At 48.7% G+C, this 25,152-nt stretch overlaps 1 protein-coding gene across 5 annotated transcripts in view; it reads left to right on the forward strand.

The window, feature by feature from the left end:
- Positions 1 to 25,152, forward strand: part of SPON1 (spondin 1) — a 260,769-nt gene that overhangs the window by 231,818 nt on the left and 3,799 nt on the right. For all 5 annotated transcript variants that reach the window (XR_007156111.1, XR_007156112.1, XM_047876856.1 and 2 more), the window contains exons 7-14: positions 406 to 470; positions 14,237 to 14,438; positions 15,409 to 15,549; positions 16,013 to 16,088; positions 17,052 to 17,234; positions 22,355 to 22,525; positions 22,618 to 22,785; positions 23,538 to 23,702. Coding sequence is in view for 3 of the 5 variants with exons in the window: in XM_047876856.1 (XP_047732812.1) it covers positions 406 to 470; positions 14,237 to 14,438; positions 15,409 to 15,549; positions 16,013 to 16,088; positions 17,052 to 17,234; positions 22,355 to 22,525; positions 22,618 to 22,785; positions 23,538 to 23,702 (1,171 nt within the window). In the remaining 2 variants the exon portion in view is untranslated. The remainder of the gene's footprint in view (positions 1 to 405; positions 471 to 14,236; positions 14,439 to 15,408; positions 15,550 to 16,012; positions 16,089 to 17,051; positions 17,235 to 22,354; positions 22,526 to 22,617; positions 22,786 to 23,537; positions 23,703 to 25,152) is intronic.

Genomic DNA, 25,152 nt, shown 5'->3' on the forward strand with positions numbered 1-25,152 from the left:
CTCCGGAGCAGGTATTGGCTACCCTCCAACTCCTCATGCAGCCGGTGCCTGGACACAGAGTGCACAACCTGCCCTCCAGGCTGGGCATGATATAGAAGCATGGCCATCCAAGGCGGAGGCCGGGTCAGAGCTCCAGCTGCAGTGCGGGAGGGGTGGCCGGAGCTGGAAACCAGAGTGTGGCTCAGTGAACCCATCAGTGTGCAACACACAACAGACGCAGCGGGCACTGAGCCCCATCCCCCGGGATGGCCGAGGCTCCCGGGCTTCGCTACCCTGGTGGGGGATGGCTCCACACCTGGGCAGCAGGTAAGGGAGTGAGGGTGGACGATGTCACCATGTCAAACCTCTCTTGCTGCCACGAGCCTGGCTCTCCTCACTAAACAACTGTGGTCCTTTTTTTTGCAGAGTGATGAGGTCCTCACCGTCATCAAGGCCAAAGCTCAGTGGCCAGCCTGGCAGCCTCTCAACGTGTAAGTAGCACACAGACCCTGGCCATTTCTCATACTCGGAGCCACCCACCGGCTGGCCACCACATGAGTTATGTCATTAAAGTCAGCAGTACCTCTCAGGTGCATGAGCAGGTGAGGTACACTGCCCACGTGTGGGCCTATCACACTTACCCGTATCTTCTCAGGAATACGGGCCTGGTCTTTGTCTCCCCCGATGGCTCTAATACCACAGAACCGGACATAACAGTTGCCATTACGTGTTCACTCATGTTCTCGGCCACGACCGACTGAAACCACCTTCGCACACAGGTACACTCACTCTAGGCAGGTCTTACTCGTGGAAGACTAGATTGGCCCCAGGTTATCTCTTTCCTGTCTACTCTATCCCTTTAAGATTTCATCCTCCCTTGTATTTTGATGACCTAGGGTATGCCAATGGCTCCCAGAAGGACTACTCCGCCAGGCAGATATGTAGGTAGGTAGGTAGGTAGGAAGATAGGTAGGTGAGTAAGTAATCATCCATCCATCAGTTTCTTGGACACCTCTCTGTAGATGGCGTACATGGACCTTGAAACCATCATATCAAAAAAACAAAACAAAACAAAACCAAATCCTATTGTGTTATCCTCTCCTTAGAATCCATCCATGACCTCCTTTGGTCTCCGGGATCACTTAGAGAAGCCCCAGTGAGCCGAACATGCCCCAGCTCCTGCTTCTTTTCCTTAGGGCTCATGTCTTGCCTTTCTCTACTCTGCACCTCTCTCTGGCCATGCCGAGTCCTGTGCAGTTCCTTGAACGAGCTTTGGTTTCACTCCTCCTTCAAGGATGCAAGACTTGGAGCAAAGTTCCTGCCAACCGCATGAAAATGGTTTATGAAGAATGGCTTGGCCATTCTCTGGAGTCGTCTATACCCACCGACGATCGTGGTGATGGAGAGCGCAACAACACAGGCAGTGGGTGAGATTCTGCTCGGTGGGAGCAAAGGCAAAGTCAAGATGATGGGTAGAGAAGCACAGGATGGGGTAGCAGGAGCAGAGAGAGGAGTGCTCCCACACAACCAGCGGGGAGCAGGGAAGCTGCTGCCAGGCATCTGGTGCCCACCTGTTTAACCATTCAGCAAATTAACCGTTCCTCCCCCACCCACGACGTGCCAGCCCTGTACACCCAGTCCCCAGCCTTTGGAACCCACAGTCATTGGGGGTGGGGGGATGGACAATAAAGAGAGGTCTCCCACCCCAGAGCTGCCCTTTGCACACCTTCGGGTGACACCATACACCATGGTGGCCGTGCACACTCCACGGGGATAAATGTTATGATGAGGTTATAAGTGGTTCTGGAAGCCTAGAGAAGGGGCACAACCCAGCCGAGGATTGAGGAGGGGTCATGAAGGGCCTTGTTCAGAAGGTATCATACGGGGCTGAGTCTGGAAGGAGGCTCCTTGCCCTGGATTGGCCCAGGTCTGGGCAGAACTGAGGCCCTAAGTGGCGACCTGAGGAAAGAGAGACAGGCCCACACCTGGACAACTGACCAAGGGCAGCCGAACTGGCTGCGTAGAGGCCTTTCCTGGCTTGCTGTGACCTCCTCTGAGGAAGCTGGGGCCAGAGTGGTTGGAAACCTGCCCAGCCCTGGAAATGCCTTCCCCTCCAAGGAGAAGCAGCAGAGGCAGGGTCTACTGCCCCTGGCTCTCCCCTGGTAGGGGGGCATTTGCCTATCTCAGGCCTGTCCCACCAAAAAACACCAATGTGAATTCACCGAGGCCCTGAGGCCCCGTCACATCATTAACGTCAGTCAGAAAAAAACACCCACCATGAATCTTGTGAGCTCAGGCTCTCCTCAGCTGCCCCCAGCTCCCAAAACTGCATGTGGACGAGTCCTCACCTTGGGCTCAAAACCAGGCAGGGGCTGGGGGCATCTGGGCCAGAGTTTGCAGATGCCAGTGTTGATACCACTAGGGAAACCTGATCCCAGTGTTCCCTTAAGGAGCCCAGGGTTTAGGAAGGTATAAATGGCAAAGCAGGGTGCTTCTGGAAGGAGAGCGGAAAGGAGGGAGAAAAAGCAGGGAGCAGAGAGCTGTCCTCTTGTCTCTAGCGCCTATGTGCCAGGTACCCTGCCAGGACTTATGTTCCTCATCCCACTCCATCCTCATACTAACCCCATGAGGTAGGGGTCTGGAGCCTCACTTTGCAGATGAGACAGAGGTCCACTGGCAGAGGAACTAGAATTCCAACCCTCCCCAGCTGCCTCCACTCCCTGTGCCCCTTACTTATTACAAGGCCCCTCCAACTACGTAACAATTCATTCAGTGTCCATCTTTTCACCAATCAAGACATATATATATCTGCCAGTCAGACTTCGGACCAGCATGAAATTCACACTGTGACCACAACCAAATTGTCTGACTCCTGCCCCAGAACAAAACAAAACCGTGACTTTCACCTACCTTGTGTCCTTCCGTTAAAGATGACTGAAACATTTCATTGCCTCAACAAACATTTATGGCCGGTCTCTAAAGGGAAGTACTGTCAAAGATACTTAGGAATACAGTGCTGAGCGGAGCAGAGTTTCTCATGAACTCACAGTTTAGTGAGGGAGAGACATTAACCAAATGCTGACAAATGTGACATGTCTGTGAAGATATAAGGTGCCATGAGAGAGCGTGACGGGGACCCTGACCCAACCTGAAGGTCAGAGAAAGCTTCCTTTAAGGGATGGCCATTGAGCTAAGAGTTAAGGAACCAATAGGAGCTGACTAGGTAAAGAGGCAAAGAAAGGGGAGAACATTCTAGAAAGTCTAGAGAGACTATCATGTGTAAAGACCCTGAGGAGGGTTCAGCATACTTAAGGTGCTAAACAGTTGTGGTATAACTAGGTCCAGAAATCACAGGCGAACTTGGTGTGGGGCCAAGGCACACATTAGGGATTTAGATTTTTCCATTAAAAGCAATGGGAAATCTTTGAAGGGTTTTAAGCAGGATGACAACATGATCAAATCTGCATTCAAAAGAAAACAAAACAGGGGCGCCTGGGTGGCTCAGTCGGTTAAGCGTCCGACTTCAGCTCAGGTCATGATCTCGCGGTCCGCGAGTTCGAGCCCCGCGTCAGGCTCTGGGCTGATGGCTCAGAGCCTGGAGCCTGCTTCCGATTCTGTGTCTCCCTCTCTCTCTGCCCCTCCCCCGTTCATGCTGTGTCTCTCTCTGTCTCAAAAATAAATAAACGTTAAAAAAAATTTTTTTTTTAAAAAGAAAACAAAACAGGGGTGTCTGGGTGGCTCAGTATTTTGTCCAACTTTTGATTTCCGCTCGGGTCATGATCTCGCAGTTTGTGAGTTCGAGCCCTATGTCGGGCTCTGCACTGACAGCTCAGAGGCTGTTTGGGATTCTCTCTCTCTCTCTCTCTTTCTCTCTGCCCTTCCCCCACATGAGCTCACTCTCTCTCCAAAACAAGTAAATAAACTTAAAAAAAAACAAAACAGTAACAACACTCTGGCTCCAATACGGGAAGGTCAAGAGTAGTGAGGGGAGAATTCACAGTGACCTTGACAAGGATGGTGGTGGTAGAGATGGAGAGAGGTACGGCGGTCGTAGAGAGGTGTAGGAGCAGAGTCCCACAGGCTGCAGTGATAAGTTCAATAAGGAGAGTGAGGGAAGCAGAGACACCTGGATGAATGGGTTGGTGGGGCCACCTATTAGGTTCAGAATAGTAAATGAAGTTCAGTGGGAAAGACCATGAGCTCAGTTCTGGATGTGATACGTTGGAGATGCACGTTGGAGGACATGCCTGCAAAGGAAGGAAACAGAAAAGGAGTAGCAAACAGACTGGGGAAGGAAGCTTGGCATCAGGGGAGCCAAGAGAAGAAAGTGCTCCAGGAGAGAGTGGTCAGCTGTGTCCAGTGCACCTGAGAGATCAAGTAAGATTAGGGCTGCATCATGCCTATTGGGTTGACCAACATGAAGAAAATCAGTGACTTTATTGAGAATCCTTTCCACTGAGCAATGGCGGGCAGCCTCCAGGGGAGTGAAATATGAACAGAAAGTGAGGTTATAGAGTCAGCGAATACAGACAAGTCTTCTGAGTTCACTGTGAAAGAAGAGTGGCTGGAACAGCTACTGCTCCAAGGAGGTAACAGAGTCAATGATGTTTTTTTATCTTCTTCTTTTTTAAGATGGGGAAGACTTTTCTGTAAATTTGAAATATATATATATATATATATATATATATATATATATATATATATATATATATATATATATATTTAGGGACACCTTCCCAGCTTTCCCCCGTCCCTCAGACTTCATGAGACCCCAGTGGAACAGAATTAATCGATGGCAAACACCCAGACCTCCCAAACACCCAAACCCTCTCTGCTCAGTGCTACCAGCTCGTTAAGGGAAAGGAATTTTCCTTTGATTTTCCCATACCCCAGTCTCCCCTTCCCTCTTCCAAATCTCATTAGGAAGTCAAATTAGGAAGCCTCCACGCAGCCAAGTTTTGTTTTGCAGAAACAGCCCTGCCCCTCCTCACTGAGCCTGCCCGATTGAGGTTAATGGGATTCTATCCACCCTTGGGCCAGTGGAAAGCCGGGGTGACCTACTTTGTGAGGTCCTGCCCTGTGAAACTGACTTGCTTTTCAATGATCTTCATCTTTTTCCCCAGGACCACTTCTCAAAGGACAGCCATGAACGAAACAAATTAGCTGCTGACTTGTTTAGCTCAATAAATCAAGCTGTGGGTCTGTCAGCCCAGAGTGCAGGTAGAGACAGGAAAGACAGATTCTGAACAAAACCCACATCCTTCACCAGTTCCTCTGGTGCCTGAGTAGAAAATGACCAGGTTTCCTGCAAATCAGTTCTAAATTTCTACCACCCAGTTCCTCCAGGTTAATCTGAATGCTAGGAATTACTGGAACTTCTGCAAATAATCTTTATTCTTACAATGGATTTTATAAGGGACTGTACTCTCTGTAATTATTTCCGGCCACTCTGTTTAATTCACATTTGATTGGACAGCTGTCCTTGTTTTTGAGACAGATGAAGGGAGGGTGGACTAGAGACAGTCACCCTCTCCAGAAATCCTGCCCCGCAAATCACCCAAGCCATGGCTCTCCCCATAAGGACAAAGGCATCTCTCTCTTTCTCAGATCAGGGCTGAAAGTTTCAGGGCCCTTCCTGTCTCCTGTAGCACTTGCCCAGGTCTGCCAATACCCTCAGGATTGTAAAGACTGGCGTTGGACTAGAGGAGCAGGCGATAGATGTAATTGGCCAGAGGGACCCGGAGCCCTAGATGCCTCCAGGTTATAAGCAGTTTTTCCGAGGCAGAAACCTCAAACCTACCACGCAGGACTTCAGCCTAGTGCGTGGCTCTTGCGCCCTCTAGTGGTTAGATTGAGTTTCTGCAACTTCGAAAGCTATGGGGGATTATTTGAAATACATGAGAGACAGAACTCGGCATATCAGTGACCTGAATCGCCAGTGACTAGAGTCTCACCAGTGACCTGAGTTACACTGGTTTGGATCTGAAATTTAGAAGGAGATAATAAGTTCTTAGGAGGAGCATAAATATCCCTACTGCCTCTTTTCTTTTATGGTGTTCTTTGAAGTTTTGTTTGGAAAGGCTTAATGAGCAAGAAATCAACATTTACCAAGTCCTAGGATGTGCCGGTCACAATGACAAGCAGTTTCCTCATGAAAAGCCCTTGGGTGGGTAAGATGATGCTCCCATTTTGCTGCCATAGTAGGTGCAAAGAGCCGGGGGCGGGGGGGGGGGGTGGGTGGGCAAAAAGCCCCTGGCACAGAGCCAGCAAGCGGCTGAACCCAGATGCCAATCCAGCTGCCTCTTCCAATATCCTTTGTTCTTCCCTGCGCACCATGCTGCCTCTCTGAATGTAAAAAGGTGAAGCACTTCTCCATGTCTTCATCTGGTCTTCCTTATTCATTTTTCTGGTGTGAATTTTCTGTTCATAACTTTCCTTTATCTGTCGAGATTGTGGTGTTTTTCTTACAGATTTGGATTAGCTCTGTATATATGACAGTTACATTTGTCAGTCACACTGCATGGAGATGTTTTTTCCAACATGCCATTTTTTTTTCTCGCTAATTCAACCATGTTGTTTCATTACACAGATGTCTTTAGTTGGTTCATAATTCAATGGTTGGTTCATAGTTACTTTTGTTATTGCTTTATTGTTTCAAAGCAGAGGAAATTAACATTTCTCTAGCAAATCAGTAATCGACATGTCCCCTATAATCTGGTTGCTGTCTATTTAACTCTGGATTATTTATTTAGGTATGTGAGATTAAGTGCACATTCCACATTTTTAAAAGAAAAACTGCAGTTAAGTTGGCCCCACCCTGTTGGCACAATCTTTCCTTTTCCCCCTAATTTGAGAAGTCTGTTTTGTATAATACCATATCTAAAGTTTCTGGGATCTCCAATCTATGCCACTCATTTATATTTCTTTCTTGTCCTGAATAGGCTTCCATTTTAATTATCATGATTTATAATATACTGTTATCATGGTATGGCCAGATCAACTCTCTTTGCTAGAAAACTAATGAAAAACTTAAATCCCAGAACAGAAAAATAAAACCAAATTCACAAAATATCATATCTGGAAAGATATGGCATATAAGAAAGCATGAATGTGGATTTTTATTATGGTTTGGACAAATTAAAGAACTTCAGTCGTACCAAGCATTTCCCAAAGAAAACTCCCATATATTCTTATCCATTTCATTATTTTAAATAGCATTTTTATTATGGAAGTAATAAATACTTTGAGGTGATTTTTAAATTAAATTTGAAGGTCACAGGAAGTATAAGAGCTCCATTCATTTCCTAGATTAAGTAATTTATTTAAAACAAATATTTGAGGAGAATCCACTTCATGCCAAGTTCTAAGCCGGGCTCCGAGATAGAGCTGTAAGCAAGACAAAAATGGTCTCTACTCTTCTGGAACCTAATGTGCAAGATGGAAATTTAACCAGAACCCCAAGGAAAGAGCGAGCTCATCATGCTCTGGGAAAGTGCACCCGGGGTCCTAAACAATTTGAAGAGAGGTCAGGAAATGCTTCCTGCAGGATGCATTATGGGAGCTGGGGATCAGGGGACAAATTTCCCAGTCAAGGGTAAGAGAAAAGAGCAGAACATAACTGAAGATGCTAGAAAATTGCTAAAATTGCCCCCAGGCCCGTACAGATTCAAGTCTGCCATATTACCCAACCTAAGGTCAGGCGTTTTGTGCAGGGATTGGCTGCCCCAAATTTCCTACTCCTTAAAACTCACCAAGGTCTGGAAGGATACGTCACTCAGGTTACAGATTTGGCCAAAGTGCATCGGTGGAGAACAATTTGCATCGTGTCTTACAAGACACGTGAGGTTCTCCAATGGTTAAGTGCATCAGCTGAGCAGAGTATCAGGATGGCCTGTTGGGTCAGACTTGATTCGGTTTCCCCAGCACCAGACTCCTGAGCAGAAATGTCTTTGCCCCTTAGGTTGTCACTATGAATAGTGTCACCCATAGTTTACAGGATACAAATGACAATTCTGACAAAGCAAGCCACATGCTCAGGGAGATGGGAAGGTAACAGGTGGAGTGGTTGGTTTCTATGTCAATGGAAGACGAAGTATGCCCCCCAAGGCCTTGCTGGACCCTCAAGGGGCCAAGAGCCAAGGAGGGCTGGGGTGAAAGCAGTCCCCTCAGATGTCCATGCTGTGTGGTTTGCACCGACAGGAAGGCAGGCCCCGGACCATACACTGTGAGTCCCTAGTGAGCAAGGCTGCAGTTCTTGTAGAAGCCAGGTCTTTAAAGAAGCTGCTAAAAGCTAAAGCCACTCACCTACACGCCAGTAAACGCACACCTGGGAAAAGAAGATGAAATCCCCCAGTTGGTGCCTACGTAGTGGACTAGGTGTGGGGGGGACGTTAGCGGTTTATAAAGGCTTCCTCAAAAAGCATCGTGGGAGCCTCACAGAAACCCTGCAGGTAGGTGGTGTCAGATGAAGAACCTGGGACTGGAGGACAGTGAGTGACTTACTGCCAAGACCTAGAGCTGGGGGTGGAAGAGCCCAAGTCCTCACACACTGCCTTGTTCAGCCCACCCGCTGGGCACTTCGGTCCTGGGATGAAGCTTAGGGTTCCTGCCCTCAAGGAGCTCCCAATCTAGAGGGGGAAGACCGAATGATGACAGGGTGACGTCGATCATAGGGCACAGCTTCAGAGAGTATGGAGAGACACCACAGGCACTGGCCTCGGTCAGGGAGATCCCAAAAGGCTCCAGGATGAGGTGACTCATGACCTGAAGCTTGAAAGAGGAGTAGACCAACACTCGTCAAACTCGAGGTGCATCCGGAGCACCTCGAGGGGTCATTAAACTAGAATGCTGGGTCGTACCCCCAGAGTCTCTGATTAAGTAAATCTGGGGTGGGGCTCAAGAATCCGCATTTCTAACAAGTTACCAGGGGACCGCACGGTGCAAACCACTGCAGAAGAGCTTTCCCAGCAGACGCAAGGGCACATGGACCTGCAACTAGGCTGGTCTGGCCGGGGCACAGGGCGGCGGATGGGGTGGGCGGCAGGAGGCTGGAGAGGAGGGCGACACAGGGCCTTGCTGGGCTGCTGACACCCAAGCCAGGGCTCAGACCAGGCTCTTCCCCCACTCCTGTAACAGAACATAGACTGGCATCAGGCTATAATGGGTAGTCCATTCTGGAAGGCCTCTCTCCACTTCCCCCCTCTCTTTTCTGATCTCTTTACGACCCTACCCTGCTTCTCTCAAGTGCCAGCCGCTGGACTAAGCACCGTGTGCAAGTTCTCTCATTAAACACAGTAACCCTTTGGAGTAGACATATGGAGATCCCCATTTTACAGACGGGGACACTGAGGCACAGAATGCTTTGGTAATTTGCCCCCAGGACCCGCAGCTCAAAGAGGTGATGCCAGACACACACCCAGGCTTCCGTTCCTCTCTGTGCGTGGCTTGACCCCATCTAGCCTGCCAGAGCCCAACGGGTCCAGTTCCACGAGGCCTAACCAGGTCTGGAGTCATTACTTTTGGGGACAGGTGAGGGGAGCCAGAAGCAGCTGGCCTCCACAGAGGGACACGGGGACTCCCCAGCAGCTGAGGTGCACCAGCTGCCAGCTGAACTGAACAGACACGTTGGTCCCCAGCCAAGGATTCCCCACAATTAGCAGCCTGGGGGTGTAGAGTCAGGCAGAGCTGCCTTTAAACCTCAGCCCCTACCAGCTGTGTCTCTTTAAAGGTCCATTAACCTTTATACCTTTCCACGCTTGCTTTCTTCTCTACAAAATGGGACAACTCGAACCCCACGGGATTGTCACGGGGGTGGGGAAATAAAATAACCCGGGTCTGCCACCCGGTGTGCGCTGAGTGCATCTAACTCTTCCTTCCCCAGCTCCCCAACCCCCGCCCCAGGGGGCCACCACCATTGTCCTCGCCCAGCCCTGGCCACGGCTGAGACCTCTTCTTAGCCACTTGAGGAGACAGAGGTTGAAGAATAATAGCCTCTTGTGGCTTGGGGGTTGACAGACAACCCATCTCCCCGGCTATATAGCCAGGTCCTTGCTCACCAACCGGAGGATGTGGCCACGGGCGAGTTCCGGTACCGGGGCAGGGCCGTGCTGTCAGCAGCCCCGTGAGGACAACAGAGGCAGCAAGCTGGGGAGACGCTCCCCCACCTGTGACGGCACAATGTTGATCTCAGAGTGAAAATGGGGCAGGGAGAAGGAATTTGAAATTGATGATGAGAAGAGCGCTGATTCGAACTAATATTGCCTTGGGTCGTGGTCTTGTCTGCCATTTTTAACCTGGTGATTTTGGGCAAGTTGCATAACATAAGCCGGTGAGCCTCAGTTTCCTCATGCATAAATTGGAATCAGTCATTCTTCCCTCAGGTCTGTTCTGAGGATTGAGTGAGGATGTCCAAAAAAAGAAAGAAAGAGAGGCTTGGGGCATTGGTAAGCACTGATTTGTAAAGTCCATCCCAACACAGCTAGGCACACAATGGAACCGGTAAGCAAAGGGTTAATGGAACTGCCCTCAGCTGCAACTTTTCAGCCAAACGTCTTTCATTTGCCTTTAAACTGCCCTGATTCTGCTCCTGGGAGGAGGTGGGGCTGAGTTTTATCCTGTCTCCTCCTTTTGCTGCCGGTGGAGGGGCTTGCTGGGGACTCCATGTCTCTCAGTGATGGTCTTTGCTGAGTATCGGGCAGGCGAACTTGGGTTTGGCTACAGATTTGGTGAGCCAGGCAGGAGCTCTGCACCCGTGGTTTGTCGGCCCCGAGCTGCTAACAGGATTCTGGTGACTGGTCCAAGCAGTTGCCTAGGCTCTTTGTCGAGGGGCTCGACCTCAAGACCCCACTCCGACTGGGCACCATCGGCCTTCGGCACCTAAATTAACCTGCAGCAAGAAAATGGCTTTGGGTTTGGTTTAGACAGCGGTCTCTTGGTGAGTAGTGCATACTCCATGGCATGGGAGCCTGCTTATTTCTTCCTCCCTCTGGTTTGGCTTTCTTAGATTTTTTTCCTCTCACTCGGCTGCCTCCAAACACAGGATTTGGGTTCTCTTCGTCTCCCTTTCTTTTTTTTAATTTGTTTTTTTTTTACGTTTATTTATTTTTGAGACAGAGACAGAGCATGAACGGGGGAGGGTCAGAGAGAGAGAGGGAGACACAGAATCCGAAACAGGCTCCAGGCTCCGAGCGGTCAGCACAGAGCCCGATGCGGGGCTCGAACTCACGGACTGCGAGATCATGACCTGAGCCGAAGTCGGTCGCCCAACCGACTGAGCCACCCAGGTGCCCCTCCTTTTCTTAAGAGAAGGCAGACTAGCCAATTGTTTGGTTCAGTCAGTGAAGCTCTGAATTTTAGGGAGGAACTAGAAACTAGGAAGCCATTTGGTTCTGTGGGTGAAGCCTCAACTTTTGCGGAGGAACCAGTGCCCACGGAGGCACTCTGGGCTTCATTAGGCTTGCTGCAGCTTGTGATATCTTCGAATAAAACCAGCCGTGTTCTAATTGGAAAATGGGAAGTCCCTGCTTGATCCCCACATGCAGCCCTTTGGGCTCTGTTCTCCAAAAGAGGACAATGTTCTTTTGTAACACTGGCCACAATAGTCCTTCGACTCTTGAGAAAAATGACCAATTAATGAATCCATAAATTATACCACCTTGCAATTAGATTTGTGTTGTAAAAAGGGGTAGAGACTTGGAAATTGGGCCTTTAAGATTTTTTCTGCATCTTGTTTGTGTATTTGTATGTGTCCATGTGTGTGAGCTATTTGCTCTCCATCTGCACGGTGTTGCTAAAGTTAATTTGTAAAAGAGTTCTGGTTAGTTAAAAAGCAAACGCTTGTTCGAATTGGACATTCTAAAACTCAAAGACAAACTAACCCAAATGATTTTCACATGATCTTGGAAAATATTGAGTAGTAAAGCTAATTTAAGGTTGCTGGTTTAATTAAAATGGACACATGCTTAGAATTAAAAGTACTATAATATAAAACTTTTATTCTGCTTGCGTTTATTGAAAGTCACATAAGTTCCTGTTATCTCCATTGCAAAATTTGTCAAAAAAGGGGAAGAAACTTAAAAAAAAAAAAAAAAAAAAAAAACCTTAGAACTTTTTGTAATGCCTGATGAAGTCTTAAGCACCAAGCCTGGAGAAGACCGGCAGGTAGACTTTACCAGGAGCCAAAAACAACAGGTAATTTTCAATATTTGCTCGTATTTATAGATCCCTTGGCAAGCCGGGTTGAAGCTCTTTCCCCTGCCATTCAGTGAAGTCCTCAGAAGTTGTCCAAACACTTTTAAGTAGGGGAAAGTAGGTGATGTGCATTGAGGGCACTTGTTGGGATGAGCACTGGGTGTTGTATGGAAGCCAATTTGACAATAAAGTATACTTAAAAAAAACACACACACTTTTAAGCAAAAACATTCCTAGGTTTGGATTGCCACTAACCATTCAGAGCGACAGTGGAGCAGTGTTTGCATCACAAGCCAGACAAACCGTGCCCAATGCCTTGGGTGTCCAGTGGAAATTACACACTTCCTGGAGACCCCAACCAGCTAGAAAAACCAAGGGAAAAAAAAAAAAAAAACCTTTGGCAAAGATCTGCCAAGAAACTAACTTGGGGAAGAAGCCTTGCTGGTTGTTCTTGGCAAAGATCTGCCAAGAAACTAACTTAACTTGGGGAAGAAGCCTTGCTGGTTGTTCTGCTTTAGGTACGAGTGGCCCCTAGACATGGGCTTGAGTTAATAAGCCCTTATGAAATGGTATATGGAAGACTGTTGTTACACCCTTCTCATAACTTAGGAGTTCCTCACATTAGGGAATTGGATACTTTCAGGGAGGTCCAGCAGGTAAGGTAAGTTCACTTCCAGCAGGTTGACGTGCCCCACAGACGTGCCCTTGCACCGACTGTATCCTGGAGACTTGGTATCACTAAAGACCTGAAGAGTGAGCACCCAGAGGGCCAGCTCCAACTTCAGTGAGGCTCACTCTTCAGGGACACTGAGGGGAGTCAAGCCGTGGATTCCTCACATTCAACATACGAGAATCCGCAGGTTCCCTACAGCCTGTCAGCAAGGAGGACCTCAAAAAAAGCACTGCTTGGGGCAGTGAGCCTCTGGCAGACCCCTCCTATTCAGGAGAGCTGGCCTGAAGACCTCAATACATGCAACAAGCTTGGTTAAAACACCTCTCCCCAAAGGTCCTAGATAAAATGTACAAACACTAATAACCAAACTACAGAATCTTGGTAATGCAGGGGCACCTGGGTGACTTGGTCGGTTAAGTGTCGAACTTCAGCTCAGGCTTGTGGGTTAGAGCCCTGCATCGGGCTGTGTGCTGACAGCTCAGAGCCTGGAGCCTGCTTCAGATTCTGTTTCCCTCACACGCTCTCAAAAATAACTCTTAGTAATGCAGAATGTTGGGTTTCAGCCTGGGACTGAAGAGTATCTCTAAGTGAGTGCAGGAAGTTTCCATTCCCCAACTCTAATCTGTGCCCCATCTCAGCAGGAAGTAACTAGAATGGTCATCGTCCCAATTCCCTCAAGAATGAGGAATGATCAAAAGAGGGTAGGGATTGAAACCGGTAACCAGAGAGATAATGTGGCTGATCGAAGCTGCAGACTAGTAAGTGCAGCTGTGACTCTTTACCCAGAACTTTTTCATTTGCCTTCCAATTTCCCCGACTCTCCTCCTTAGGAGCGGATTTGAGGCTTGCCCTCGCGTCTCTGCCTTTGGCTGCCTCTCAAATCAACTCTTTCCTTGCTGCATCCTTGGTGACTCAGTGATCATCTTTGCTGGGCATCAGCCAGACAAACTTGGGTTCAGTTACAATAACACAAAGTATTTGTTCGTTTACTCAGAAACAGTGAGCATCTACTCTGTGCCAGGCACTGTTGTAGGCACTGGAAATCAAGCCATAAATAAGACAGACAAAAGCCCTGCTTTCCTGGGGCTCGCCCTCCAGTGAGAGTTGACAGTCAATCAACAGCTGAACAATAAGAAACATCTACAAAAACAGTTTAAGTGCCTTGAACACATTAAAACTGGATACGATGGTAGCATATGATTCTCTCCACATGTGGCCAGTGGAAGGGCTCAGGATAGCAAAGGGTGTAAAACAGGAGTGGCCACAGGCAGAGATCAGTGGAAGACCAAGAATCCTTGGTCCTTCTGTCCTCTCCTCCTTCAGATCTGGTCTGGCCCGATGTCCCTCAGAGTGTGTACCCCCCAGACCCCCTAACGTAAGGTATTTGGTTTCCAGGAGAGCGGCACCCTCGGCTGAATTTTCGGTGGATAGGACACGCCACTTGATGTCCTTCCTGACCATGATGGGCCCCAGCCCCGACTGGAACGTGGGCCTGTCTGCAGAGGATCTGTGTACCAAGGAGTGCGGCTGGGTCCAGAAGGTGGTACAAGACCTGATCCCCTGGGACGCCGGCACCGACAGTGGAGTGACCTATGAGGTGGGTATATGCCTGTGGTGGTGAGGGACAAAGCTTTCTGGGTGCTTTCTCTTCCCCCAGCCTTGTGCTGGGGGTCCCGGACACAAATGTGGTAAAGGAATCCACAGTCTGGAAGGGGAGGCCGGCATAGTTTCACCCTCACATACCATATACAGTATGACCCACACAGCTGGCCAGGAGGCCATGGAGAGGGAATCTGTTAAAAACCAGTTCATAGGTAAGCAAGGGAACAGCAGGAAATGGGCATGGAAGCAAAAAGCAAGAGACGGGGGTGAGAATAGGGAACAACAGAAGCTGATGTATGTGAGGCTGGGCCAGATCCTGGAGGTTTCCAGACACCTAGGTTAAGGACTTTGGATTCTCTCCTGATTTAATATTTTTCATTGCATTGAAATCCAAAGCCATTGGAAAACCAGTGGCAGGGCAGTATGTCGGAAAACCCCAGTTTGTGGGCCAAACTGGGACTACCACCTGACTTGTAAATAAGGTTTTCAAACCCCACCGCCCGCATTCAATTACATGTTGTAGGGAGCTGCTGTCTCCCTACAAAAGCTGAGTTGAGTAGTTGCAGCCGACACAGTGGGACCCACAAAACCTAAAATATTTACCATCTGACCCTCTCTAGACTAGTTTGCCAATGCCTGGTCCATCAGGAAGAGCTCTGGATTCAGGCCAGCCTGGTTCAGCTGTTTCCTAGTTGGGATGAGCTCTCTGAAACTTTGTCTTCATCAGGACGTAATCCTGAGTACCTGGGAGAATCTGAAAATCGAGGTCTACCGATTTTTTTTTTTTTTTTTGCACGATACACGGCGTGAATAGAATTGCATTAACACCAGAGGCAGTTAGAGCTGTTGTGAAATCCCTAACAATTAGGTTTTTGTTCTGATCATATTACAATCAAGTTGCTTTTGTGGTTTTTAAACACTCTGTTTCCCACACTCTCTCTCTGTGTTCTCTTCCCCGCTGACAGTCACCCAACAAGCCCACAATTCCCCAGGAGAAAATCCGGCCCCTGACCAGCCTGGACCATCCTCAGAGTCCTTTTTACGATCCAGAGGGCGGGTCTATCACTCAAGTAGCCAGAGTTGTCATCGAGAGAATCGCCCGGAAGGTACTGGGGCTAGAGCTCACCCTGCCACAGACCCTTCCCACCAGGAGCGCGAGCCGACTGTACCCCTATCTGCTCAGGAATCATGGGGTCCCTGGCGTATTCCAAAACACAGGACTCCTGGACCGCCTGAGGTTTCTAAGCATGCAAATTATTCGTAAGATCTAAATGAGCAAAGTCAACATTACAGTGGGGTTCTGCGCTCCACTGAATGATTTGGTCCAGACAGATAGGTATCCTAGTGAGTTCCATAACTGATTACTGACGTCTGCCATGGGTCAGGGACTGGGAAGCTGTGGCTTTCTTGCCATTTCTCTTTCAGTGTGATTGTAAATCTTGGCTCGGAACTCCACCGTGGCCTGGGATTCGCACGCAGGGTGGGCATCCGATTTTACCTCCTCCCTCGTCTGACCCCAACACGTGTCACTGTTTGATGGGAGCCCTCCAAGAAAACTTCCTTTTGCAGGGGGAACAATGCAATATTGTACCTGATAACGTCGATGATATTGTCGCGGATCTGGCTCCAGAAGAGAAAGATGAAGGTATGTAAGTTTTCTTGGTTGCAGGTAGCAATATAACCTGGCAATACCTTCTGAGAAATCAGTTTGTGAACAGGTTTTCAGAGCTGCAAAAATAGTGTGTCCTTTGACTTGGCAGTCCCTTCTTTGAGGACTCCTTCCTGGAAGATAAGCCAAAATGAGGCCAGGACTCACAGAAGATGTGTTCACCAGTATCGGGCCTCTGCATGGGCGTCCTGGGACCCCCGGCACTCCCCACTTTGATGGTCATTCTGGCCTGTGAGGCAGCGTGGACACGTCCACTTCCCCGGCAAGGAAAGGGAGGCCTAGATCCTACGGTCAGGAGGGAGCGGCAGGCCCATGCCTTCAGCCCCTTCTCTCATGGGATCTGGAGCCATACCGCTTGGGCTTTTTTCTGTGGCCTTGGGCAGGACGCTTCCATGCTACCTCACTGTCCTCACCTGTAGAATGGGGATAATAACAGAACCTGCCTCGCTGAGTGTTGCTGTGAGAACCAAATGGGACAAAACATGTAAGGTTCTTACAACGATGCTGGTGTGTAACAAGTGCTGGGCGAACACTGGCTGCCCTCATCGTGACACCTGTGTATGGGGTCGTTGAGAAGATGAAACAGCAACACACACACACACACACACACAAGGCTGTGCTTCCCCAATTGCCTGTGATCTGCCTGTACACCCGCAGAAACCGTGTCTGCCAGGAGTGAGGGGCCAGAAATGAGAGACCCTCATGTGTTGAGGGGAAGGGCTAGTAGGACTCTTCCCTGTCGCTTAGATACTCCTGGAATGATTAAAATATCGCCTTTAAAGGCAAGTGAATAGCTCCTTCCACCCCAAGAGCGCCCAGGTTTGCTGAGGCAGGGCAGGCAACGCAGATTTTCTTATCCCCAAAGGAGCTTGCGTGGGGATAGGGCCGGCTCCGGTGTCCACAGGGTCCCAAGGAAAACCTGTCCCACCCTCTTTCCAGATGACACCCCCGAAACCTGCATCTACTCCAACTGGTCCCCGTGGTCCGCCTGCAGCTCCTCCACCTGTGACAAAGGCAAGAGGATGCGGCAGCGCATGCTAAAGGCGCAGCTGGACCTCAGCGTCCCCTGCCCGGACACCCAGGACTTCCAGCCCTGCATGGGCCCCGGCTGCAGTGACGAAGGTGAGGCTACAGCCCAGGTGAGCGAGGAGCTGGCAGAGGCTCTTGTTCTGTGTTGTGGCGAGGGGCGCCTGCGTGGCTCGGTCAGCTAAGCATCTGACTTCGGTTCAGGTCATGAACTCATGGCTTATAGGTTAGAGCCCCGCATGGGACTCTGTGCTGACAGCTCAGAGCCTGGAGCCTGCTTTGGATTCTGTGTCTCCCTCTCTCTCCGCCCCTCTCTTGCTCGCATTCTGCCCCTCCCTCTCTCTCTCTCTCTCAAAAACCAACATTAAAAATATTTAAAGAAAAAAAGAAACAGGTGAGCAGGTTGGCCAACACTGAATCTCAATCCATCGCCCTAGTGGGACATGACCATCGTGGGCCTTTGTGTTCTATTCACACCCGAGTTGGAGCACCTCCTTCCTTCGTCAGGACCTCGGGGCTGATTGCAAGGATCCTGTCTAGCTCTCTGCTACTGCTCAAAAATCAGGCCTGAGCTGTGAACTTGCATGGCCTCTGTCATGATGGCACAGGCTTCAGAATGGCACTGAGCTGATTGCTGTGCAAAGGGCAGCTGCCTACTTTCCAGGGTACAGCTGTTCTCTCCACCTGGACAGGTCTAGTCTCTGTACCATGAGCTTAACTGTCTCACAGGTGCAATGAGGCAACAGGAAGAGATATAGAAGTTGGGCTGGTTTATGGCAGGAAGAAAACCACTTCCAAGCTGAGTATAATTGAAGAAAGCTTATCCCACTGTGGGTCATTCTCCCTCTGGTTCTTGCTGGGGACAGTAATACGTCTCCTGCCTGCACTCCCACGGTGATTTATTGCCATTTGTGCCTTTGATAAGGCACTTCAGAGGGGAGTGAACCCCCCCCACTTCCATATATTCTAGATATTAATCCCTTATCAGATAGGATTTGCAAATATTTTCTCTCATTCCATAAGTTACCGGTTCACTGTTGACCGTGTCCTTTTGCACAAATTCTAAAGTTTCATGAAATCTGGGTTTGTTTTTTCCCTTTGGTTGCCCGTGCCTTTGGTATCCTATCCAAGAAATCATTGCTAAATTAAGTGTCCTGAAGGTTTTGCCCTAGGTTTTCTCTTATAAGTTTATGGGTCATTGATCCATTTCAAGTTAATTTTTATATACGATATTAGGTAAAAGTCTCCATTCTTTTAAATGGGGGTATCCACCTTTCCCAGCACCACCTATTGAAAAGCCTGTCCTCTCTATTGAGTGGTCTTGGAACCCTTTTCAGATTATTTGCCATTTGCGTGAGACTTTATTTCTAGGCTCTCTATTCCAGTCCATTGATCTGTAGGTCTGTCTGTATGCCAGCACCACACAGCTTTGATTCCTGTAACTTTGTAGTTAAATTTTAAAATCGGGAAGTGTGAATCTTCCAACTTTGTTCTTTTTCAAGGTTGTTTTGATTATTCAGGGGTCCTTGAGATTCCCTATGGAGTGTAGGCTAGATTTTACTATTTCTGCAATTGTTCCTGCTTTTTGTGCCTGGTGCGTGTACATGCAGCCCAGAAGCTACCCCACTCAACGCCAGATCAAGTTCTTTTGTGCTCACATCCGGTTGCCTTCCGCACTTGATTATTCAGGGTGTGGTTAGAACAGGAAGGAAGGAGAGACCCCTTTGGATGTTCCAAAGGAATTAGACTGCATGAATATACATCTTATTGTAGCGAGTGCATCTTCGTTTCTTCCTAATCCTCTGGGCCAGCCCTTTAGTCCACGCCTTATCATCTCCCCACTCCCACCCATCTTCCAGGGCCCCACTAGAGGGATCTTCTACAAAGATCTGATCATTTCACTCCCCAGCTAAAAGATCTGTGGCTCCTTATGGCCCATGTGCAAACTCCTCAGCTTAATTTACAGGGCAAATAGTCCTGCAGCGACCCCGGGTGCAAGGCCAGGGCAAAATGAGCACTCTGACACAAATCCACACCACATGAGTTACACTGCAACACAAAAGACACACGGTCAGTACAAGCACCTGGGGACAGCCATTTGGGGGTTACTGGAAGAGTTGAGCCTCAAGTCCAAGCTCTACCTGTCAGGTACACAGTGGGTGGTGGCCAAATTCTGCCTTCCTGGGGTAATGTCTTGCCAGGTCCTGGAAAGCCTGAGGAGGGACTTGTCAAGCCTGGTGCCCCTAACTATTACTGTACCAGCCTAACCATTATTACACTGGAACATCGTGTTCTTTGTACGGGCTTCCTTTGGTTAGCCTTGTCCCTGGGCCTAATGTGTGGGTCCCAGGAGAGAAACCTACAGTGTCCCCCCGGCACTGTCCAGAGATTAAATCACCATGTGTAGGCATCACACCTGGCAAGCGACAGCCACATTCATGTGCAGGCTGGACTCACAGTTCTTCTAACTTCATCTCCCAATACCATGTACATAAACACTCCGTACAGGGGTGTTGGCATAAGCTATCCGTTCACCTTAAAAGCAAATCTCCTTTACCCAACAAAAGTATACTCAGGTGTGCCCTCTTGTGTGAAATCTTCCCCTAAACTCCAAGGAGTGGGTTTTTCCCCTCTGTGTTACCTTTGCTGTCATATTTTCAGTACCTGGAATTATTGTGCCCAGCTCTTAGAAGAGAACAAGATCCATATCTTACGTTATCTTTTTAACCTCAGAGCATACCACTAGGCATTCAAAGCATTCAGTAAGTCTTCATTGATATGGATAAACGGATGACATCATTTCCTTTCTCTTTTTTTTAAAGAACTAAGACACACACGTGTGCGTGCACACACACACACACACACACACACACTCCTATGTTTCCACCAAGGGTAGTCCCCACCCCTATTTGGAAACAGGACTACCAAGCCATGCTGTGGGCTTTATCCTCCCCCTGCTCCCCACCTCCAGTGTCCCCTACATGATCATGGCCTTTGCTAACCCCTAGGGATAGAAGCAAAGCCATATATAGCCCAAGATGTCAACACAAAAGAATGGTTCTACTGCCTTCATCACTCTTCCTCTGTCCCCTGGCACACAGACATTCCCTCCCCACACTACCATTTGTTCTCCATTAGCAGCTGGGGTAGTCTCTTGGTTGCCAGCCTCAACAGAGGCACTGAGAGGTCTGTGGTCACTTAGTGTAATCTGGGTACAAATCCACCCTGTGTTTGTCTTCAGGTCCCTATATCCAAAAGCCAGTCGCAATCTTTACCCTCCGGAACAAAATTCTCATCAGTGTTTCTAGACAGGGAACTGGTAGCTTTAGAGAAGAACTATAAAATCTCAGGTTCCTCTGAGCAACAGAGCTTACATTGTATCTCAGAATATATATAACACCTTTCCAGCACTGTCCAGTAGAAGTTTGTGATGGGAAAGTTCTGTATCTGTATTATCCAAAATGGCAGCCACTAATCATACGTGGCTACTGGTTACTTCAAATGTAGTTAAGTGACAGAGGGAAGTGAATTTTTAATTTTATTTAATGGTCTTAGATATAGGATACACCCTAGACCATGCAGATATAAAATCTAAGATAAATTATTGTATAAAATAAAACATTCTTGTTTTATTAACATCCAAGCAGCTTTCAACTGGATTGTCCTGAAATAAGGAGCAATCCATGCACCTGGAAAACGGGCATGTCCTTTTAGAGAACAATTCCTGGTTTCAAAGATTTATACCTTTTAAGTTCCCCTCCATCCCCAACTGCCTGACTCTCCTTGAATGCCACCCAGTTGTTTTAATTCCAGGATATTTAACATACAGTGTTATGTTAGTATCAGGTGTACAACAATTCCATACATTACTCCAAACTCCTCTGAAGTGTACTCTTAATCCCTGTTACCTAGTTCACCCATGCCCCACGCCCAGAACAGTTTCTGTATAGTTGAGACAAACCAAAAAAGACTTTTAATGCCCCTTGCTTTATTTCTGAAATTCCGCAAGTAAAATCCTACAGGATTTGTCTTTCTCTGACTTATTTTGCTTAGCATTATGCTCTCTAGCTCCATCAATGTTGCAAATGGCAAGATTTCATTCTGTGCTATGGCTGAATAATATTCTATTGTATACATATACCATTTCCTTTATCATCAAGCGATGGACACTTGCGTTGCTTGCATAATTTGGCTATTGTAAACAATGCTGCAATAAACACAGGAGTGCATATATCCTTTCAAGTTAATATTTTTGTATTTGGGGATAAATACCCAATAGTGTAGCATTGGATCATAGGACAGTTCAATTTTTAACTTTTTGAGGAATTTCCAGTGTCTTTCCACAGTGGCTACTCTAGTTTGCATTCCCACCAACAGTGCACGAGGGTTCCTTTTTTTCCACATCCTCCCCAACACCTGTTGTTGCTTTTATCTTAGCCATTCTGATGGGTGTGAGGTAGTAGCTCATTGTAGTTTTCATTTACATTTCCCTGATGAGTGATGTTGGGCATCTTTTCATATGTCTGTTGTCCCTCTGTGTGTCATCTTTGGGGAAATGTCTGTTTGTCTCCTGCCCATTTTTAAATTGGATTATTTGGTTTTTGGGTGTTGAGTTTTATAAGTTCTTTATATATTTTAGATACCAGCCCTTTATCAGAGAGGTCATTTGCAAATATCCTCTCCCATTCTGTAGGTTGCCTTTTAGCTTTGATTGTTTCCTTTGCTGTGCAGAAGCTTTTACTTTGATGTGGTCCTAATAGTTTATTTTTGCTCTCATTTCTCTTGCCTCGCGGGACTTAACTAGAAAAATGTTGCTACGGCCCATGTCAGAGGAATTACTGCCTGTGCTCTCTTCCAGGATTTTTATGGTTTCAGGTCTCACATTTAGGTCTTAAGCCATTTTATTTTTATGTACGGTGCAAGAAAGTGGTCCAGTTTCATTCTTTTGCATGTAGCTCTCCAGCGTTCCCATCACCATTGGTTGAAGAGACCATCTTTTTCCCCATTCAAAACCGTGCACTGGCACAAAAACAGACCTTGTAGATCAGCGGAACAGGACAGAAAGCCCAGAAACAAACTCGTGATTATATGGTCAGTTAATCTTTGACAAAAGAGGCAAGAATACACAATGGGGGAAAGACAGCCAGTTCCTTCTCGATTCCTGCCCTGGAGAGCTGGGCACGCGGGCTGCAGCGGCGCCTGCTCGTGTGTTGCAGACGGCTCCACCTGCACCATGTCCGAGTGGATCACCTGGTCGCCCTGCAGCATCTCCTGTGGCATGGGCATGCGGTCCCGGGAGAGGTATGTGAAGCAGTTCCCTGAGGATGGCTCTGTGTGCACGCTGCCCACTGAGGAGACGGAGAAGTGCACGGTCAATGAGGAGTGCTGTGAGTAAGGGTGCCCAGCCGGCAGGGGCTAGGGGAGGAGAGGGGGTGCTCCCAAGGCGGCAGCCGTGACCCCAACAGGGCTGGCCTCCCAGCTCCCAGCAGCTGCCTGATGACCGAGTGGGGCGAGTGGGATGACTGCAGCGCCACCTGCGGGATGGGCATGAAGAAGCGGCATCGCATGGTCAAGATGAGCCCGGCGGACGGCTCCGCGTGCAAGGCCGAGACCTCCCAGGCAGAGAAGTGCATGATGCCCGAGTGTCGTGAGTGGCCGTGGGGCAGGGGATGGGGGCGGTGTGCCGGACCACAGAACCCCTGCCGCTACCACCGGCAAGGCTGGAGGCTGGGCGCATGCTGGGAGAACATACGGCCCACTGTCCTTGCAAGAGCCATCAAGCGGGGCTTCCCTTGAGGGACATTCTGAGTGAGGCTGGGATGGCAAACTGGCGACCTCTGGAAAGCACTCGTCAGCAGCTGTGTTTTATAGGACCCCAGAGTATCCTGGTGGGAGGCGGGTGATATTGTAATACATTCGGGCAGGACATCCACCCCTCAGGTCATAGGCCCCCACTCTTGTTCTGCTCTGGACATGCCTGGCCCCATAAAGCATTACAACCCCAGCTCTACCCACAAATGCACACAGACCCACACATTAGTACACATGTGCACACATGCACACGAGTAGCGGTCACCCTAGGGATTTTAGCAACAAAGTGTCCAAAAATGTACTGCATGGTCTTGGGGGAGTGTGGGGTGTTGCAGGCGGGGACTTGTGTATTCCTATTGCTGAGCTACATCAGCAGGGGAGATGCAGGAGAGTGACAGAAGGGCAGGAAGGGCAGTAGTCTGCTGAGCCACTTCTTGCTCCACGGAGTCACTTGGGTCACCTGAAGGCCGTCAGTCCATGGCACTCGACTCCAGAAGCCAGAGTGGGGAACAGAGGGTAGGGGACACAGGGAAATCAAAGAAAGTAAAGGGAGCCTGTTCTCAGTGGCAAACCTGGCTCTTGGCCTAGACACCATCCCCTGCTTGCTGTCCCCGTGGTCCGAGTGGAGTGACTGCAGCGTGACCTGCGGGAAGGGCATGCGGACCCGCCAGCGGATGCTCAAGTCTCTGGCGGAACTCGGGGACTGTAACGAGGAGCTGGAGCAGGTGGAGAAGTGCATGCTGCCCGAATGCCGTAAGTCCTGCAGCTCAGCCGCCTGCTGGGGACAAAGAGCACAGGCTTTGGGTCTCCATGTTAGCACAGATCTTTAACCTTCAGTCTCCTCACTAGCAAGAGGGGGTCCTGCTACCAGCTACACGACACCCAAACTGCACGTTGCTATGAAGTCTAAAGAGGAGACGGAGATGGGAAACGCATAGCACAGGCTCCTTGTCAAGGAGCCTCATTATGTGGCTCTTGGCCTCCCCACCTCCACAACTCTCTGATCCATGGGCTTTCCAACCTTTTTACTTCTATTCCTTTTCCCTGTGACCATTTGCCCACGACTAGAGGGTGGACGTGAAGTCAGTAACTTCTGTACTTTTGCAGCCTTGCTAAGACCAGCAACGAAAAGCTCAATGCCCACCCCCGCCTCTTCCAAAACCTCTTTGATCACCTGCATTTCTCGGGTACTGATCTCCACGGAGAGGGAGGGAGCCCATTTTTCTGGCTAATCTTCCAAGAGAGCTTCTCTTTTAGGAGGTAGAAAGTCAGGCTTGCTAGGATGGATTTTTTTGGCTTCCTCTGAGAGGAAGGTCCCAGCTTTGTCCCTTACACAGATGACCGCCCCCTGCTCGACTGTAAAATAGCAAGAAACATTTCCTAGGTTCCTCTGAGGATTAAACCACATAACTGGTACAAAGTGCCAAACACTAGACCTGGCAGGTGTGTTACACTCAGTGTTACATATTACAGTTCCCCGAGCTGTTTTAGCTACATGTGGTCATGTGTGGAGATGACCCAGACCATCAAACTGAGGCTGAGGCTTTGACCCTGTGTTCAACCCATCTCACCAAGAGTGGGGGCTCCAGAACCTCTGACTGAGACACCCACTGAAACGTATATTCACAGGATTCACTGAATGGAGAACAACGCTTCCTGTGCACCAGGAACTGAGCTGGGAAGATTTCATTTAGTCTTCACAACTAATGAGAAAAATACCATTATCCTCATTTTACACACAAGCTGCCTGAGCTCACAGGGAGAAAGGCCAAAAATTACTGACCCAGATGAGTTCTTCCTAGATCTACATTCTGCAGACCCAGTGAGGAGTCCAGAATTCTTTGCCTCCTTCGGTCACATTCTCAGACCGTTGCGTTATTTTCCCTCTACTTTGTGAGGTGTTGGCTTAATAAGAATTTGCTGGATCCTATACCCTGATAGGCCATTAAGACCCCCCACTTGTCCCCACCCCTCTTCTCTAATGAATTTTGTTTCTGGCTCCTGCGATTTTTGCACAAACTGCCATCTATAGGACCCGGGGAGATGTTGAACGAGAAGCTACCAGAGTCTTACTGCAAAAGTCACAGTGGCCTTGGGTATTGGTCCACAGGGGTCAGCTCTGAAAAATACCCAGTCCTTGGGACTGTGGAAGATGGCTGTATGCCACTTAGGGCTGATTTGACAATACTCTAGCTGCTCACAG

Source organism: Prionailurus viverrinus, chromosome D1, assembly GCF_022837055.1.
Source record: "Prionailurus viverrinus isolate Anna chromosome D1, UM_Priviv_1.0, whole genome shotgun sequence".
In the NCBI taxonomy this organism is placed as follows: Eukaryota; Metazoa; Chordata; class Mammalia; order Carnivora; family Felidae; genus Prionailurus; species Prionailurus viverrinus.